The 20,959-nt window shown below is 35.8% G+C and overlaps 1 protein-coding gene across 1 annotated transcript in view; it reads right to left on the reverse strand.

The window, feature by feature from the left end:
* LOC133522395 (mucin-4) overlaps positions 1–20,959 on the reverse strand; it is an 81,320-nt gene that overhangs the window by 9,877 nt on the left and 50,484 nt on the right. Inside the window, exon 3 of the mRNA XM_061857720.1 lies at positions 165–3,069. Coding sequence (XP_061713704.1) covers positions 165–3,069 — 2,905 coding nt within the window. The remainder of the gene's footprint in view (positions 1–164; positions 3,070–20,959) is intronic.

Below are 20,959 nucleotides of genomic sequence, written 5' to 3' on the forward strand. Positions count from 1 at the left end.
AAGTTCGTAATTTTTCATGTCGAAAAATACCTCTACAAAAATGCGCTACAATTTTTTTAAACTGCTAGCTTTGCGTCTTAATGAGAGGGACAAAAGGAGACAATAACAAAGAAGATATAGTATACGTTTAACGAACTCTTATTTTACATTTGTTTCTCAATTACCTTGTTGGCCAACCTTTCTGGATCTTGGGAGTAACTGGAATTGGTCCACTCTCGCCACTGGGCCTGGGCGTAGTTTTTCTTGCGGGTTTGCTTCCTGGCCGTGATGGGAACACTAGTTTAATTCCCCCAGGAGCTTTCGTAGTTGAACTGGGCGCCGCAGTTTCTTCACTATTATTCATATTGAAGCCAGGTGGAAGCAAATTAGAAATATCTGCAATTTTAATACTATCCAATGGATTACCGCTCTTATTGTTATCAGTTTTGTTTAACTTAAATCCAGGTGGTAAGAGCGCCAATATATCCACTGGCGTAGCCTTTACAGGTACTTCCTTTTTGGGGTCATCTGTTGATGAATTCAATTTAAAATCTTTAGGTAAGAATGCAGAGATGTCTACCTTTTGCACTTTGTCCAAAATATCTAGTTTGCTAGATTCTTTACTAGTGCTTTCTTCACTTGCAGGGAATTTGTATCCCGGTGGCAATAACTTACTTAATCCATCGCTTGGCACATGTTTTGAACCTTCTTCTTGAGGTTTATTTTCTTTAGGTTTATATTCCTTAGGCCGAAGAGATTTGATATCTAGAAGTATAACTTTGTTCTTAGAACTTATGCCCGATGAACGACCTTGCGTATTGTTTACGACTGGTTCTTCCGTGGTAGAAGTAGGTGCAGGTGTTGTGGTAGTAGTGGTGGAGCTAGTGCGTTTGTCTTTATAAGATAATCTAGGTTTATAGCCAGGAGGTAGCAGTCCTGTCAAATCATCCATCACAGTCACCAATGACGGCTTTTTTCTAGGTTTCGGTGTGGTGGAAGTAGTAACACGTGGAGTAAACTTTTTGATCATAACTGGTAAAGGTTCCGGGGCTGATCGCTCTGTCGTTACTGGAACTTGTGTACTTTTTAAAGTAAATATATTCAAAGATGACGTAGTAGTTGTTGTAGACGATGTGGTTGTCAGTTCTGTCGTGGCTTCTGTTATCAACTCAATATTCTTGTTTGCTTTATCCAACGAGCCCGAAAGCACAGCACTTGATAATTCAGATTGGATACTGTCAAGTTTATCATTTATATTTTCTGTAGACGAGCTGGCAATTAATCCACTTACTTGTTCTCGTGGATCTTGTGTAATATTTTCCTCGTCTTCTTCAACGCTTTCATCATTTTCATCCTTTTCATCGGTGAGTACTTGTTTTTTTTCTTCTTGTTCAACAGTCGGGAATGGTAAGAATCTCGCCCCGGAAACACTCCGACTTGTCTGTACTGAAGCCACTACTACCCAATTTTCAGTAGTGACTGGCAAAGATGTATCATTGTTATTATTGTCGGCCATAAATATGGTTTCTGTAATTGCGCCTATCTTTTTGGTACTTGGTGCATATGTAACGTCTTGTATAGATATTGTCCCGTTTACTACGCTTTTCGTAGTCACAACGGATACTACTTCTTGGCCAAGAATGGAAGGAGTTTCTAAAGATGTAAGCTCTTCTTCAGAGCTCGTCATATTGTTGTTAACTATAGTATCATTGTTTGATAAATCATCAGTTTGGTCTGTAACAGGTGTGTCAACAAATTGCTTGAAATTATCATCTTCTACCATAGTGTTGTTATCTGGTTTCATTACTAACACATCAAATGACTCAGTAACAGTTGTATTAGTTTCATAGGTTGTATTTTCTGGTTCCTCGGAAGCATCGTATTCATCATAAATATTGGACGTAGTCGTTTCCGTATGGTGATTTATATGTTGAGGTGGTTTAGTGGTATGTTGCACTTCGATGCTTTCTGGTTCATCATAATAAACGTCCTCATATTCTGAATCAGCCAGTGCTTCCTCGCTACTGTTCTCTTCGTGAGAACTTAAATTTTCTTTAACTGTTGTTGTTGATGGAGCAAGAACTGTAGGTGGGTTACGTACTTCTGATAATAATTTAACTGAAGCCTCTTTGTGTACATTACCTTCATTCATAGAAGAAGCATCTGGCTTGCTATCATCTGAAACTTCTGCAAATTTGCTATTGTTCGACTTTATTACTTGAACGTCAAACGAACCTTGTGTATTTTTCATTAGTTCTCTAAACGAACTGATATCACTGATATCTTCTTCAAGTAATGGCTCCAAATCTAAAAGTCCTTTATATTCTGTAGATGAAGCATGATAAGGACTTGATTCTGAATTTGGTTGCCTGAGGTTGTTGTTCCTCGAAAATAGTTTTCCCGGAACATTGCCCAAGTCAGTGTTCTCTTCTAATTCTGAATGCTCGTAGTGAGTAAACCGTGCAGCATTCGGTTTCACATTTTGTTTTATCTTAGGGATTATCTTGTTTGGATTGTAAGTGGTAACCCTATGAAGATCGAATAGATCTTGATTATCATTGTCAATATCTTCATCATGAGCAATGTGTCCACTTTGACCATTACTTTTTAGACTATTGCCGTCAAAAGGTATATTTTTGAAACGCGTATTTTGCAAATAATCAATGTCAGGATTATTTATTGTTATTTGACCCAAAAATGTTTCTGGTTTTGATGGGTCATTTTGATATGCTATGGAATGTATCTGAGATACGTTAGGTCGTTTAGTTGAAGCTGGGTGTACAATTTGGTAATTATGAGGTAGCGCTGGCCTGTACTTTTGGCGTTGCTGAGGAGTGTACTCAGGTTGATTGACATAATATTGGCCTCCAGATTGACTCCTACCCGTCGGTAATTGGAAAGGTGACGGGTTCTGATTGTAATTTGGGCTAGGGAACCTGACATAGCCTTCATTGTAGAGAGGTTGTTGCGGCTGTGGCACTCGGAAAGAGTCCCCGTGTTCGTAGAACGTCGGTGGTCGACTCGGGAACAGAGGCGGTTGAACTTGAGCAAAGTTTTTTTCTATCGGTGAGTAATAAAAGTCATTTTCATCTGAAACAACATACAATCATAGTTAAGTTCTGTGTTAAGTTTTTGTAAAATTATTATACTTATTGCTACAATGCTGCGATATACGCAGACGGGTCTAATTTACACATAACAATCTTATCCATTCTCAAATATTTTTCTGTATAATTTGAAAAGTTATAAGGGTGACTGCCAAAGAATGGCTACTAAGCTGTCAACCTTTGTCAAATTATTTTATCCTACTTTGAAATTCCAGAAGAGGAAGGTATTCAATTCGGTTGTATGTTTTTTTATTGTTTGTTCTATAAACCATGACGAATCGAAGGAAGTCAAATTTTGTAGTAATGTAGATGAAAGTGATTTTTTTTCATGTAAGTAGGTATAAATCAAATATGTACGTTGAAAAAGTAAAATTTGTAACTGCCGATAAAGACCAGTACCTCTAGTGTAAATTTATTCGACAGCGTGACGTGACGTACGCGTTTGCGTTAAGTCTCATTTTGTATGGGATTTAGAAACAGTGCGCCAAGCGGGACGTTTTGGAAAGTCAATATCCCATGCAAAATGAGACTTAATACAAGCGCGTACGTCAGGTCACGCTGTCGAATAAATTTACACTAGGGGTTCAGAACGACGCGTGTATTTTGTTTGACGATTTGTCCTCTTTTGTTAAGTTAGGTTTTTAAACAACATGTTTGTAAAGGTCGAGTTTGAATCATGGGTTCCACGAGGAATTAAGGGAACTCCACAAATCTTAAAAGCATACTTATAGCTATTTTTAATATTTACCTAAAATAAAGAAGCATTTGAATAAACAGTGCTATTTGGTGAAATGGAACTGCTGATGAAAACCAGAATGGATATTTCAGTATTATGTAAATAGGTGGTCGGAAATAAATTTAATTTATAATCAAACATTTTATGATTACGTTTTTTTTCTATTCCTGATTATCTAGCAATATTTTATTCGCCCCAAGAAAAAATTACAACAATAGGATCCTAACTCCTAGAAAACAAAATCTATTCAACACCGATAAGCTGTAGTTACAGACCGGCGGGATTAATAAAAACCCGCTCAGTAAGCGCTTGCACTCCTTGTACGGGCACAAACAACTCTCGGCGCGGCACAACTCCTTGCGTGAAACAATAAAATAATTATTTTTTGTAATTGGTTTCCTAACTAGTTTCTACATCATTTTTTGCGACGCAAATGAACTGACGATAGTTATGTTGAACCACACAATCAATAATACGAAGAGGAACATAATGAAAGGTAGGTAAGTAAAGCACTAGTATAAAAAGTGTCAAGAACATGTCGGATTATGTTCAGTGTAGGGTTTCGTAGTAACCATTCTATCAGAATAAGCTAAACGGGGTCTATTAGTAAGTATCATGTAAATTACAAGCATACAGGGAGTACCTACCTTCGCAGCGCTTTTACGTCTTCTTTTTACCGAGAAGATAAAAGACTTTGCAACCTAAAAATGGTATTTTTTATTTAAAGTATTTTATTAAGCTTTTGTTTTACAATTTTTTCATATTTTTGGACCCATGTTTCTATTGGTCGAGTCTCCAAAAACGCCAATAACCATTTTTTGATAAAGTTAATATTTTTGGAAATCAAAATGGTTATTAGCGTTTTTGGATACCCGTATTCATAACGTAACGTAACGGAATACAGCGTTGTTCATACGGCGTTTATTTCAGAACTGGTTTTAACATGATTACCCACATGATATTTTCGTACTTAAAAGGAAGGGTACCCAACTGTCCGACTCCGATTTGATTCCTTTTTTATATATGTTATAGAGTAGTCTAAAATAACAGACACGTATTTTTTTTTAGCTGCCCAAACTCAACCTATTGGGAGAAATTGTCCTCCAAAGTACTAAAAAGTTACTAAATCTTCTAACTCCTATAGAAAGTGATGCTCAAGCAACTTGCTAGTTAATGGCTTGTTTGAGTATATGTTTGAGAGCAGGAAAAAATAATGTACACGTGTTTTGTTATATCTGCTTAAACTCAAGTTTTCCTAAAAAAAACGCCCGTCTTTATGTGTAACTATAGTGATAAGATATTATAAAACTTCGAATGTCGATTTTTTTTTGGAAAAAAAGAGTTTTAGCCGATATAACAAAACACGTGCTCATTATTTTTTGCTGCTTTCAAACATATACTCAAACCAGCCATTAACTAGCAAGTTGCTTGAGCATCACTTTCTATAGGAGTTAGATTTAGTAACTTTTTAGTACTTTGGAGGACAATTTCTCCCAATAGGTTGAGTTTGGGCAGCTAAAAAAAATACGTGTCCGTTATTTTAGACTACTCTATAACATATATTATCAAAATGAATCAAATCGGAGTCGGACAGTTGGGTACCCTTCCTTGTTAGTTGAGTCTACCCTAAGTACATATATCACATATTCAATACTCCACATCATTAGGTTAAAGCCAAAAATTAAATTTTAAACAAATATTTGTATAGGAGGTACCCCAAAAAAAATTTTTTTAGAGGTTTTGTTTTACCGTTCTGTCGCCTTGTATGATTTATGTATGCATGCCAAATTGCACATATCCAGCACTAACGATCACAGAGCAAAGCCACGGACGGACGGACAGACAGAAATTATACGGGTTCCTAGTTGACTACGGAACCCTAAAAAAAATTCTGTGAGTGAATCCCATTAAATATTAGTAGGCATTAAGAAATCGGGCTTTTCCTTACCTTAACGCCAAAAAATATCTTAAGAAAGTATAACATGGTATAACGAGACAGGGGCCCATTTATTCCCGAGGCTCGTGTAAGTAGGTACTATATTACTATATTCCGTGAGATTCGGGTCATATTATTCGAGAAAGATAATCTCGAGAAAATTACTCGCTCACGGATCATATACCTAATTAGAAGGTGAGCCTCATCACGTCTGGTAAGGGAACATCGGGATCGATACTTAATAGTGGCATCAAATATGACATATTTTGTCATAAAAAGAAAGGACATGTTTTCATTTATTGTCACACAGGTAGGATTTTTAATGATATTTTTTTTTTAAATGATAATAATTTAATGAAATGATAGTTGTTCAAGTAAGTACAAAGGCAGTACCAATTGTATACTAAATCTTCATACAATGAAAAATCCCAAAACGCAATGTTACCAGAGAGCATTACATAATTTCATTCTAATTCCATCTTATTGTACGACCTAACGGGTGATAACAAAAAATGAGAATGATTTTCTGTAGATTTATAAACAAAACTATGTACATAAACAAAAAATGTTAATAAAGTTGTTGCTAGTTCTTTTGAGATTCTTGAATTTCAAATGTTTTATTTTTTCAAACATTTGTTTTTGTTAGAATGGAGTCGAAACAAGAAACTCTGCGAAAACGTGTTGTACATTTTAAAAATTCTATCTTAAACATGGGGAAAAGGGACACAGTGGGTCATTTTAGTACAGAAAAGGTACCAGTTTCTACTATATATAGAATTATTGCATCCTTGACTATAAATCGAAACAGTGGTAGTGGCTGGCCAGCGAAGATAATAACCACGGCAAGCATGAATTGACTTCAAAGAACTTTTAAATTTTAATTATATGAATTCCATGAGCCAACGAGATGCCGCCAAAATTTTTAAGTGCTACCAACCGTACATTTGTCGATCATTAAAAAAGATAGGTCTGGAATGCTGCTAGAAGGTAAGAGCCCCGGAATACACTGATCAGTAAAAATCGACCATTACGTCTCAGTGTTGCAAGATGCCTCGAAATGACAAAGGGAAATCATTCAGTTTGGATGATGAAAGTTATTTTCCCTTTAGCAAAACTGATATACCAGGCAATGGTTGATACTATACTAGCAATAATTCTACAATACGAGGCAATATCAAACACAAGTATTATGGACAAGTTTGAGCAGACATACATTACAATTCTTGGACTCCAATAACATGTTATTTGTATGTAAGAAAGTCCGAAATTCCACAAACCTTCCAATGTCGGCTGATTGATAGTTTTTTTTTGGCTGTTTGAGTAGTTGAGTGTATTAAAATATTTAGAGAGCTGAAAATTGTGCCCAGCTAATAAAAATGACTGAGACTTGTGTTCCAAAAATGGACAAAAACCGTGTCCAAAGGTCTTATTCGAACTTTATATCTAAACTACGTCAAAAAGCTGACCACGGGCCCTATTCTAACATCGTGATTGTAAATAATTATCATGTATATATTGCCTAATAATAACAATGTATCGTAAAAAGTTATACTTATGCTTCACAGCTCTGAAATAATTCTCATTCTTTTGTTATCAGCCGTTACATGGCGGTATAACAAAAACTATAACTAGAAGTTATACTCGTACCTACCGTACCGATGTTTTGAATTGACTAACATCTATGTTGAGCCTTTCCAAATGCTTAGGTAAATGTTCGTTTAATTTAAATGCATAATGCGGCGCGTGGTTATTTCTGAACAACTACGTTTGCACACCAAATAATACACTTGGCTGCACAAAGGATAAAACGGAAGCCTTTTAGCTATCAGTCTCCTGTCTGGCTGGACACAATGTGCTCGCGGAGTCAATGGAACATAACGACACAGCCCACACTCCACCCAATTTTGTCACTCAACGTAACCAAAAAAGAGGCCGTGACAGCCCAGGGACAGAACTTGGAAACTTTAAAGAGGAGATGAGACAGATGATTAAAGAACTCATGCTGTCCCAACAAAAAGAGCTAAAAACTATAACCCAAGAAATTAAAGACACAAACAAAAACATCGAAAAATCTATTGCATTTCTGACGGCTCAAACGGACGAACTAAAGAAGAAAGTAGAAAAGTTGGAGATTGAGAAAAGAGAAGATAGGGAATACATCAATCTGCTGGAGGAGAAAGTAGAAGATCTACAAAGAGAAAATAGGAAGAACACCATTGAAATAAAAAATGTGCCTAAAATTGAAAAAGAGACCCGCGGTGATTTGGTAAATATGGTCATAAAACTCTCAGATTCGATTGGTCACGTGATCTCACCTTCCGATATAGCCGATATATATAGGGTGCGAGCCAAGCAAGAGGACAGGCAAAAAGCTCCTATCATCTTAGAACTAGTCACATCCATCACCAAGTCGGACCTCCTGCAGAAGTGCAAACAACACAACGTGAAAAACCCTAGCGATAAACTCTGTGCCAAACACCTAGGACACACGAAACAGGAAAATACCCCTATATATGTGTCAGAACAACTTACCCCAAAAGCTGCTAGGCTACGCTTTCTCGCACGCGACCTGGCTAAATCTAAAGACTACCTTTACTGCTGGACCAGTTTTGGACGTGTATTTGTACGGAAAAGTGCAACATCCCGTGTAATTCAGATAAAAAGTGAGGCGCAAGTACAAAACTTATTCTTACAAACATGACTGTATACATTGTACTACATAACACTTATCCTATGTATTTTTGTGCCCATAAACAGCAACATAAGCGACACTGCAATGCGAATGCACGTCACATCTTGTAAGTACTTACTATCTGTACTACCTATGATTATCATAACTGTATGTAACTTATGCACTCCTGGTAGCAGAGTCACCTTAAATCTATATTATAAGCTACAATTTCCACAAAATGTAAATGTTATAATAGTATTGTTCTTCTATAACTTATGTATCCCTGGTACCCGATATGTAGCCCATCGTAACCTCTACGTACCGACTCAAAATGTAATAATTATACTATCTCATATCGCATGTACTCCTGGTAACAACGCCACTTACAAATATCCACTATTTTCGTTACTTGTAATCATCAAAACTGTGTACAACCTATGTACTCCTGGTAGCAGAATGACTTTAAATCTATATTATAAGCCACAGTTTCCCCTAACTTTAAATATTTTGACCTTGTATAACTTATGTCTTCCTGGTATCCGAAACGCATCTTTTTATACGCTAAACTATGTACTGAGTCAATATGTAATAGTGACACTATCTCATATCGCATGTAGTCCTGGTCACAGCGCCACTTACAAATATGTTACACAATCTTATAATACACATCAACACACCATACAACCTATATGTTTTTCTACGTTACGATGGATAAGCATTGTCCCAACACTCGAGCCCACTCTAAACCATAAGCAATCTATATCAACTAATAAACATAATCCTAATAATATAACGTATAAAACTAGTAAACTCACACTTACCCACCACACTAAACATACAACACAATCGAAAAACTTACAACTGCGATATAAGTACCCTACTATCACTTTCGCCTTACCTTTGGCCTTACACTCATTTTTTGCTATACACAGTCCTAGAGACCTATACCTAAAATATGTATCACTCTTACAAATTAAACGATTTAGGATACCCAATTCAGTTTCTACTAATACTACATAATGGACAGCACTTTATCGGCAATTCACGAAATAGATGATCTCTCGGTGGCACAAACTATGACATGTAAGTGTGAAGACTTAACTAAATATATTAAGTTCTCACTGACGGATCTCACTATCATTTCCCAAAACATTAGGAGTATTTATTGTAATTTAGATAACCTCATTACGACTCTGGCGCAGTTAGACTTCAATATTGACCTTATTATTCTTAGCGAATGCAGACTACACCCTGACAAACCTGTACCATCAATAGAAAACTATTTACAATTCTCCAGTACTAATCATCTTAATCAAAATGACGGGGTGGTCATTTATGTGAGAAATACACATAACATTCAAGTCAGAGAAATAAAACTAACACACGCGTCTTGCCTTGAAGTAACAATTTCGGATATGAAAATTTTGGGTATCTATCGGTCACCTTCAATATATAATGCTGATGAATTCATAAATAGTTTAAATTCGCATCTTGAAACTATAATGACCTGCAAAAACCTAATAATAACTGGGGACATAAACATTAACCTCATTCATAAATCTACCGAGCAATGCTACGAGCGCACAAATCGACTCAATTATTTAAACATGTTAGCGATGCATGGTGCTTTACCAGGACATCTTCTGCCAACCAGAGACAAAACATGTCTCGACCATATAATCATAAAAAGTGGTAAAAATAATTTAAATTTAAATGCCCTTGTCGTTGTATTACAAACAACCATCACAGACCATGCGATGGTTCTGCTAAAATTGAATAGGGCTAATCCCTTTAAAACAAATCTCAAGACTATAACTACAACCAATTTTGATAAAGCACTAAGTTCCCTTTCTGAATGCAACTTGGCTGAGCTATATAATATTTATGACCCTAATAAACTCGCTAATTTTATAATACATAATATTCAGTCATGTCTCACATCTAACACTATAACTACCCTTGTGCCCAGAAGCAGCCGCATTATTAAGCCCTGGATTACCCTCGGTATCCTCCGCTGTATTAGAAATAGAAACGACATGCAGAGGAAGCTTCGCTCAGACCCCGATAATATTACACTCAAAATAACCTATAAAAGATACCGCAATTTTCTTAATAACCTAATTAAAAAGCTAAAACGTAAATTTGATAAAGACAAGTTAATGAAAGCAAGTAAAAATTCAAAAACACTTTGGAGAGCTGTAAATGAAATAACACATAGAAAACCTGCCAGGAGTAGCAATAATGATCTATTAGAGAGTGAAGCAACTCCTCTGCTTGCCGTTAATGCTGTAAATCATTATTTCTCAGAAATTGGAAAATCTCTTGCCGAAAAAATTATAAATAGTTCTCAATTATCTCCTCATTCCTCTCCAATCTCATCTACTTACACAACCTCTTCTTTTGTACTCTATGACACAGACCCAAACGAAGTCTTTATTATCCTTGCTAATCTAAAATCATCTAGTGCTCCTGGCTGGGATAGCATCCCCACTATGTTCTTAAAACAAGCTAGTGCTATTGTGGTTCCTTTACTTACCCACTTGGCCAATTCCTGCTTCAAGTCTGGAATCTTTCCAGACTCTTTGAAGCAGGCCATAGTCACACCGGTTTATAAAAGTGGAGACAGAAGCGGTGTCTCGAATTATCGTCCTATTTCCGTCCTACCGGCCATATCAAAAGTAATAGAAAAACTAATAAACGACCGTCTGATAAATTACCTAAACAAATTTAATATATTATCTAAAAATCAGTATGGCTTTCGACGTGGCCTCTCGCCTGAGGATGCTGTTGCCGCACTTTCATCTGAAATAGTTAAAGTTGTAGACAAAAACAAAAAATGCGTAACTGTTTTTCTGGATCTTATGAAAGCCTTTGACACCGTTTCTGTCCCTGTTCTTATAAAATCTCTAGAAAAGATTGGCGTAAGAGGAATTCCGCTTCAGCTGCTAGGTAGTTATCTTCAGAACCGTATTCAAAAAGTTAAAATTGGAGACTACATTAGTGATGAATCGGTACTTGGATATGGTGTTCCACAGGGAAGCGTCTTGGGTCCCACCCTGTTCCTAGTGTATATCAACCAGCTCTGTAATCTACACATTGATAATGCATCTATCTTCTCTTATGCTGATGATACAGCAGTTGTGTTCTCGGGAAATACCTGGGAAGAGGCTCGACAAACAGCAGAATTAGGACTTTCCAAGATCGCCCATTGGCTGCAAAACAACCTGCTTACCCTAAACACTAGTAAAACGAACTTCATGTGTTTTACAAAATACAATAGGACCCAACCCGACACAACATTTATGATAAAAATACATACCTGTAACAGTGCAATCAGCCCTAACTGTGCCTGCCCCTTTATACAAAAAGTAGAGTACACAAAATACCTTGGTATTATGATTGACCAAAGGCTAACATGGCATGTTCACACAGATGTCATCATGACCAGAACACGTAAACTAATATGGTTGTTTAAAAACCTAAGACACGCTGCCACAAAAACTGTCTTAAATCAAATTTATGTTGCTCTGGCTCAATCAGTTCTCACATATTGTATACCGATCTGGGGTGGGGCCACAAAAACTAAATTCCTTGAACTCGAAAGGGCCCAGAGGGCACTGTTAAAGGTCATGTACTCAAAGCCGTTCACTTTTCCTACAACTGACCTTTATAAAATGTGTGACTTACTGACAGTAAGAAAACTTTACGTGTTAAATGTCATACTAAAGAAACATAAAAATACCATGTACAAAAATGACCCTATCACTTCACGTAGAAAACCTAATGTAATTCCCGTAGTTATCACCAACACAGCATATGCAAAAAGACAGTTTACTGCTCAATCTACAAGATTATATAATATGGTAAATAAAAATATTAACATCTACCCTGTGAGGCTCAAAGAGTGTAAGACAATGCTAATCAATTGGCTTAAAGATAAAAGCTATCTCGAAATTGAAGATCTCTTAACATAAGTGAGATACCATACATTAATCATAAAATCAAACTCTGTGTAATATGATAAATCCTGTTGCTTTTTATTATATACACTATTTGCTATCATAGATAATATTATTTACAGACATTTCAGATACTCTCCCATACACACGGACACGCGCGCGTACTCACAGACACACACACACACACACACACACACGCACATGCACACTCACACATACACGCACACACTCACACACATACACCCCCCCTACTCCCCTCTTAAGTAAACTGGAAACCTGGCATCTTTACCCTGTAAATTTATTAATTTTCTTTTCTATTTTCTACTCAACTCATCATGTAGTAATATAGCATTTTCTGTTTTTTAAGTTAATCTGTATCGCCTTTGTTAGTTAAGATACTTTACTGCGGAAGAGCGGTGTCTCTTATCACAAGTATCTCTGAATACTTAAAAAGAGACATCTACCCTGCTATTGTAAAAATCATGTATGCTAACGAATAAATAAAATTTTATTTTATTTTTTATTATTTATCTGTATGTTCCAGTGTTACGCGTTACGCGTCTCGGCAAGCGCAATGAGATACATAGTACGCATGGGGAATGTGAATTTGTGTCAATAAGACTATTAGACTAGGCTAGGCGGATTTGGCAGAACTAAAAAAAATACTGTAGGTATATTACCTATCTATGCATGATAATTTATAAATATGAATATCATGTAGATTTTTTTAAAGGTTCCGTAGCTAAAATAGTAAAATGGAATCCTTAAAATTTCCTAAGTATTTGTATATTCTTCCGTCTGTACTCTCCAAAACGAAAAAACTTTAAATGAAAAAACAATCAAGACTTCCCTTATGAATAAAAAGACGTAAGTAGGTACTTAAAATATGTCTATTTCCGTGCACCTTTGTCTATGTTGCTATTTATGTACGTTATATTTTTGCAAGTTGTCTTTAAAATACACTAAAAGCTAGACCATAAACAGTTCAGTATAATCTGGTTTTAGTGGAATATTTATTCGAGCAGGAGCGCCTACAATAAAAACAACAAGCCTTAAGTGCAAAGTCGAGTTTTGGCGCTCAGATATCTTGAATTGTGAATACTGGCAACAGAAAAAGGAGTAATTGATTGTTTTGTCTTTCAAATACGATCGTCTCAGACGTAAATTCAGTACAATTTTCGTTGTTTTCTTTTAAAGCGGCACCGATAAATATCAATTGGACAGATAAATAGTACACAATCAGAGCACCCGCGGGAAAACTGATGCAAATGGAACTTTTTCATTTGAATTTTTTGGTGTAGGAAGTACTTTGTAGGGCTTTTTCAGTATGTTTGGGTCGATTAATTTTAACGTATACCGGAGTTTTGTGATGATTTCTAAATTTAGCGGAGCCATGCACCTAAATCACGGGTAATTAGAAAGGCACATGTGTAACGGGACATTCACGCACGTGATGTTCATGGAAAGGGGCTTAAAAGCGCTTTAAAACGTTCAGAGCCAGGCCGTGTTTTGAGCCCCATTTAGCGATAAACAACGGTCATTAAATTAAAAAAATGCCAGTACCTACGTGTCGTTTTAAGGACCTGACGTTTAGCTCGAGCGCGGTGCTTAGGTTGAGTGGCAATACATTTGCATGCTAAGCGTGGCTACTTGTCTTGGGTTTGCACATGTGAGCTTTAGTGTCGGTATTTCTTTCAAGAGAACCAAAACCTGCGTTATATCGTTTATTGATATCCCGCGCAAGTCATATTTTCTATACCAAGTTACAGACAACTTCATGTAAGCGTACTTCCAGCAATAAGTCTACTATAGAAACTCGAGTGGTAGTGAGAGAGAAAGTGGAGAAGAATTTACATGACTAAAGTTAACAAATTTAATGTTGCCCATTTTATTAGGTATAACTTAATCACACTGTTGTGGAAACAAATGCAATATTAAGCCAAAATGAATGTAAATTAAATACATTAAAAATTATCTGACCTTAATCTGGTGAATATTTAACGAACCGACCAATCTTTTGTGTTTAGACTTGAGACGTACCTTGTTCTGCCAGATATTTCTGGCCCACTACACATAACAGCCGTATTAGAATTTAGTTCACAAAAATAGATTAAAAAATAGGGAGTATTACTGCAATGTTCTGCCGCCGGAGTGCAGCAATAGCCCCTATCGTAAACCATAGAGTAACTTATACATACTGTGCCTTAAACTGTTTTTTGGCAAGTTTTCACAGATAATAAAATATGACATTGATGCATCAAGGCGGTGGGTTTACAAAGGGCTTACCGGGAAACGCGGAAATCGAAATTTAGTTATCTGCCTCATTATCGCTCGATATGCAAAAGTGATAGAGAGGTTAGATAACGAAATTTCGATTCTTTTGTTTCCCGGTAGACCCTCAGATTGTGATGGATTGTGGTAGTGGCGCCCTCTACGCAGAGTTTCGCATAATATGCCCTATTAAATCAGTTTTCCAATATCCATTTTGGCTGTTATATCCGGTGGGGTAGATGTAATAATCTGATTTAATTGGGACCAATTTGCTAAGTTGGAATGGCGCCCCAAGGAAAAGGAAAACAGAATGAAGTTTATGATTTTCGCTTGAGATAATTAATCATCAGTGCAGTTGTGTCAGTCAAACTCGGGATGGAATTAATCACGCACAATTATTCAACTTAAATTCATTTTAAATTGCTTCGAAAAGTGTTATTAATTACGCAGGACAAAATTCGATTGGTTTCCCTTAATTAAATGTATATTAAATTGGGTTAGGTCAAACATTACTCGTTATGCTTTGCTCCATTACGAGAAGCTTCAACTAGAGCCACACACACTGGCAGTCTGCTTCGGTCAAATAGACTTAAAAACGTGAGTGACTCTATTTATGTAATTTATAGTTAAAATCTGTATCCATTGAATTCAGAAAATTTTGTTATGTTTTCATATGCAGGAACAAGTAAAATTAAAAGCATAAGTAAATAACAAGCAAACTGTTTGAATAACTAAAACGTAGTTTCTTCGAGTTTTTTTCCATTAAAAATTCTGACGTAAACGAGTTTCTTGGAAAAAACTCTTTATTTCAAGGCTGGCTAAAATGTACAAATACAATTCAGTTTAATGTGTAAAACGATTAAATTGAAAACTCATTCATACAAACATACTCAGCAGGTACCCAAATCTAAAGACTGTTAAAACTATAACCCTTCCCGCAGACTGAAAAAACGTAATATCTTAATGTAAGTCGGGGAAAATACAGATACATTTCCGAATCAACATCTGAGACGAATTCAAATAATGGCTTGGCTCTCATAACGTATAAGTTCAATCGTCGAAAACTTGCATACGCATTAAATATAAAATAAGTGGAAGCCAACTATTTATTTAGTTTGTTAAAAAAATATTTAAATTAGGTAGGAAGACTAAAGCTTGAAGTTCCGTTAACTCATATCCAATTAAGCATTTATGGAAACCTAAAGTCGACGTCGTACGTCATTTTCCGTCGAAGTCGACGACCGGTCTGGCTTAGTATGAAGCCGATGGTCCCGGGTTCGAATGCGAATGTATTTTTCATGAACACAGATATTTGTTTTCTATGTATATAAAAGTATTATGACGATATACATACTATTTATCTATATAGTATGTATATCTTCGCCTAGTACCCATAGTACAAGCTTTGCTTAATTTGGGGCTAGATCGATCTGTGTTCGATTGTTCCCATATTTGTTGAGTATTGATATGCATAGATCAACCAAATGAAGCGATTGGTACGAAATATGATTTGTTCAAAACTTCAACCACCTTTAAGATTACAAAATCATAACTATATCTGGCCTAGTAATACCCGAAACAAATTGGAGCAGCTTGATTACGAGATCTATTACATATAACTATCGTGAAATAGAAAGGTAACCGATCGAATCTGGTATCAATGCCTATATTTTTATTGCTAGTTAAGATTCATTCTTGCACGAGTAAGTAACACATCAGATCTTATTTCGTTAGGACCAGTTGTATTTATCAATAAACTTCTGTTTTTAATAACTAAATAACGCTGTACATTTATTCAAAAGTTCTGTCTAGATGGTAGTATGTACTTGACAAGTTTGTGCAGAAATGATAGATTATGCATGCAATGCACCTCAGCGAGCTGGGAGCAACAATACTTCGTTATTAGTATTGTTGGATGTATATTGCTATTCGTCAACATATTGCATACCTATCAAAACAATAGTGTTTCGAATATCGTTGGTTTACGACTACGTATGCTTTTCAGCAATGTCTTGGCGTCACTATATGTAAAACTAAGACTATACGTTTTAATCTTCAGATTTGTGTAAGCCATCTGGTAGCTACTGAGCGGTAATAATTCTAATTCTATTCCTCTTGTTCTGTTTTTTAGGTAAGTACTTACGAGGCCGTTATCGATTATAGTCGCAAAAATGACAAATTGATAGATTTAGTCGATGAAATTGTACACCTTTTGTTAACTATTACAAATAACAACTCTATTAGCACGTCTTGTTATCTTTCATTTTAATAAATCATATTCTTGAAAACAGACTCACTCGATTAGTAGTTTGTTTCTGATGGACGTCTAGGTAAGCGCGCGTAAAGCACTGATTTTAAAGCTCTTATTTGTAAATTTCATATTGTACTGACTGCTAAAAATGGTAATTTTGTATTACATATATCCTGTACTTCAACTATAATAAATTACATTTTTGTTATTATAAATTTGAAGTAGTGTAAATGAAAGTTAGACGAAATCAATTTTCTACAAAAATTACTTCAAAACAAGTGACAATTTCTCTGAAAATCGACTTAATTTCAACGTAATTTTGATACTTAAACTATCTACAATATTTGCTGAAACTGTTTTTATATATCATTTTTCACCAAACCAACTGGTAAAGGCCCTGTTGATTGTTCAAAAACGAATGAGAAAGTTTTATTTTATCCGTATGAGGGGCAAAGTAATCAAATGCAAATTTTGAGTTATTTCCTTATGTTAGCTAGTAGATTTGACTTTTAAATGATGATTTTGAATGATTATTTTTTATTACGTTTATTTGGATTTGATTTCATTTGATTTTTTTGGTATTTCATGTGTGTGTGTCCTTGTGTTGGTGTGGTGAAAAATTTTGTGTTTCACTCGGAGGCAAAGTTTGTTTAACCCTCGTGCGTTGAAACCCTCGCAACGCTCAAGATTCCACTTCTCGAACTTCAATTTTGGAATCTTTCGCTTACTCGGGTATCAAAATTAACACGAGGGGTAAACAATTTTGCCCCCTTGTAAAACAAATAACTGTTACCACCATAATTTTTAAATGTTTTTTTTTTTAAATTGTCCCTTCTCGTCAGAAACCTATTACCGAGGACGCACGCTTGTGACCTCATTATTAAAAGGCAAGATGAGAAGACGTGCTAATAGAAACCAATACTTGTTATTTAAACTTTATGTAACAAAAGGTGTACAGTTTCAACGAGTAAATCTATCAATTTTACATTTTTGCTCTAAAATCGTTACCGGGCTCTTACATATTTTTAAAATTAAATTTATCAATACCAATGTGAAAAGTGTAATTTCACAAGTGTGGAGGTGGCAGGCGAGGAAGGCGAGGTTGCGATCCTGCCTGAGCTTCAATTAGCGAGGCACCTCACGTACGAACTCCAAACATTTGAGACAAAGGCGAGTCATCACGGCCCGAGTCTATTGCGGCACCTAATTATAACTGTCACCCATATCGACAAACGTGATTTTAATGTAACGGTTTTCCAAAACCATTTCGTCTTTACTTAAAGATTACTTTTTATTTTATTTTGTGGAGCTACGCTAGATATAAAAATAGCTGCCATTGATGATGTTTCCTTATTTAAAGCCCCATGAGCGTAAGCGTGGGCGAGATGGATGTGTGTGGCCGAGGTCACGGGTATCATGTCTTTTTTTTTTTTTTTTTTGGAAATTTAAATAAAAAAACCGGACAAGTGCGAGTCGGACTCGCCCACCGAGGGTTCCTTACTTCAAACGTTCCGTACCATCATCTGTGAAAATTTCAACTGTCTAGCTATCACGGTTCATGAGATACAGCCTGGTGACAGACGGACGGACGGACAGCGGAGTCTTAGTAATAGGGTCCCGTTTTACCCTTTGGGTACGGAACCCTAAAAAAATAATGGATGAGTTCGATTAAACAACAAGGTGGCGGCAACGTGCATGTAACACCTCTGGAGTTGCAGGCGTGCATAGGCTACGGTGACTGCTTACCATCAAGCGGGCCGTATGCTTGTTTTAAAAAACATAAAATTGCTAATTTTTAGAAGCAATTTTATTATTTGTACTTTTTGTTCAGGATTTGTTACAATTTTTAAGACGCTTTGAGACCTTGTTTTGTTCGTGTTTTTATTTCTATCCAGCAAAGTCAAAAAATCAGGATTCGATACCATGAAGTTACTAGAGTGAGGCCTCATTGCTAATTAAAATTTGGGCAGCCATATTGTGATCTAATATGGCGTTAGAGTTTTTTGAAAATCCGCTATCTGAAAATGCGGCACTTAAAGTGACACGAAAGTATGATATACTTAAGTACCTATTTTACAATACCAAATTTATGTTGACGTGTTAAAAAAAAATGTATTTTTGTATATATATATTTATTTTTTTATTCTATATTAAAATAATACATTTAGAGTAACAGAAAAGCGCCGTGAAACCCTATCGGGTTTGTATCGACACTAGATTCGTGGCAACAAATAACATTATAGATAGTTGTGATACATTAGCAAAATATAAATTCTAAAATTACTATTAAAATTAAAATTAAAATTATATGATACTTACATATTTTTGTATTGTATATTTATTTAAACTTTATTGCATACATAAAGAAAAATGTACAAATGGCGATGTATATTATATTACAGCTGTTTTAATATTTTATGTCCTATAGGTAAATAATATAATAGTGTAGGTATTGAATGACTTTTTATTTTATTTAGTGTATGTGCATCGATTTGGCGTAGGTCAGATTATTTATTTTAAAGTGTTAGGTTTAACAATACAGTATTTAGCAATGAGCGCTCGTCTGTTCTTTTTGAATCTGTTTACTTATTTTTATGATAGTTATCATTTGTTCATGGTTTATTTTTCGTTCTTGTTAGGTACAAAACCCACGGATATAAAGTTTTACGATTAATCTTCATTTCTGACGTTTTGACTTTTACGTTATACGATTATATTAATATGAATATAAAATATGCTTGGCAAGTAATCTAGACTATAACAGTTACCAAAGTATAACTTCTCGTTCCGATCTAAAGGTATGTGCAACTGTAGTTTAACTATTTACAACTACGAAACAACTAGATAAACTGCCGTTTACAGTGCTTGTATTCAAGTTGAATAGTTATATTCAGTTTAATATAACACTCGAAAGCGGTCCTGAGTACGGTCATTATCACTTGGAAACTGCGAAATGCTGTCCGAACAGACTCGAAGTACATGTGAATAATATATGTAGCGCCAGCCGGCCAGCGCTCATGAGTCGTGGGCGAGTCGCCACCTCACGTCGTTGTCCGCCTACGGATTCGACCTTTTATACAGCTTAATACTACAGTTATATCTCTCAATAACATTAGCCTCCCGCTTTACATTCTAGGTATTAATAATAAAAAATGTGGAACGATCGCCCGGCACAGCAGCAAATAACAGCTTTATGTTGTATACTTTTCCAATCATTTCGGTACCGCAAGCGCGCTGTAACTTTTCCAGAGGCACTTAGGTGAATTAGTTCGGTACCCTACCTGTGCAGATATTTGAATGATTGTACAGAAGAATCGGCAAAAAGTATGTCGGGCCATGCTCAGTGTAGGGTTTTATAGTTGCCATTATGTGAGAATTGGCTTAACGGAAGCTATTAGTATCATGTACATTACAAGCATAAGGGAGTAATACCTTCGCACCGCTTTGTTCTTCTTTTTATTAAGAAGAGAAGAGTTTTTGCAAAAACTTAAAAACGGCTGGACCGATCATGTTTGCTTTCTCTTTTCGTTCCTAGTTGACTACGGAACGCTAAAAACGCAAAATGGCGTATTTTGTATGTGCAGTCAGCATTAAAAGTCGCGGATGAAACAACGCTCCATAAATGTCTGCTATCCTGGAATTATTTTCAGTTCGCGTTCTAAAGTATCTGTCACATTGTTCTATTCTTAGGAGGACTTAGGGGGTTAACCTATGTAAGTCCCGATTTCCGTTTAATAGTACAAAATCAAATCTATATTGAAATAAAAGAAGGTTCCAATTTCAAAGCCGGAAAAATGACTGGAGCTTAGGATGATATAGATACATATAGGTATATAATATATCTTTTTGTGACGGTATTTGAGAATAGTAGATACTTTTGATACCTATCCATTCCACGTTTGATGCTGCAGCAGTGACCGTATAACATGGAAAATGTACGAGTACTATGATACATTTTATATACCGTGGGCTCGAATAACCCGACAATGTTTAGCGGTGTACCCGCATTTAGAGATTAAAATGTCATACAAAGTTTTCTGAAATCGGTC

Source organism: Cydia pomonella, chromosome 1, assembly GCF_033807575.1.
Source record: "Cydia pomonella isolate Wapato2018A chromosome 1, ilCydPomo1, whole genome shotgun sequence".
NCBI classification, from domain to species: Eukaryota; Metazoa; Arthropoda; class Insecta; order Lepidoptera; family Tortricidae; genus Cydia; species Cydia pomonella.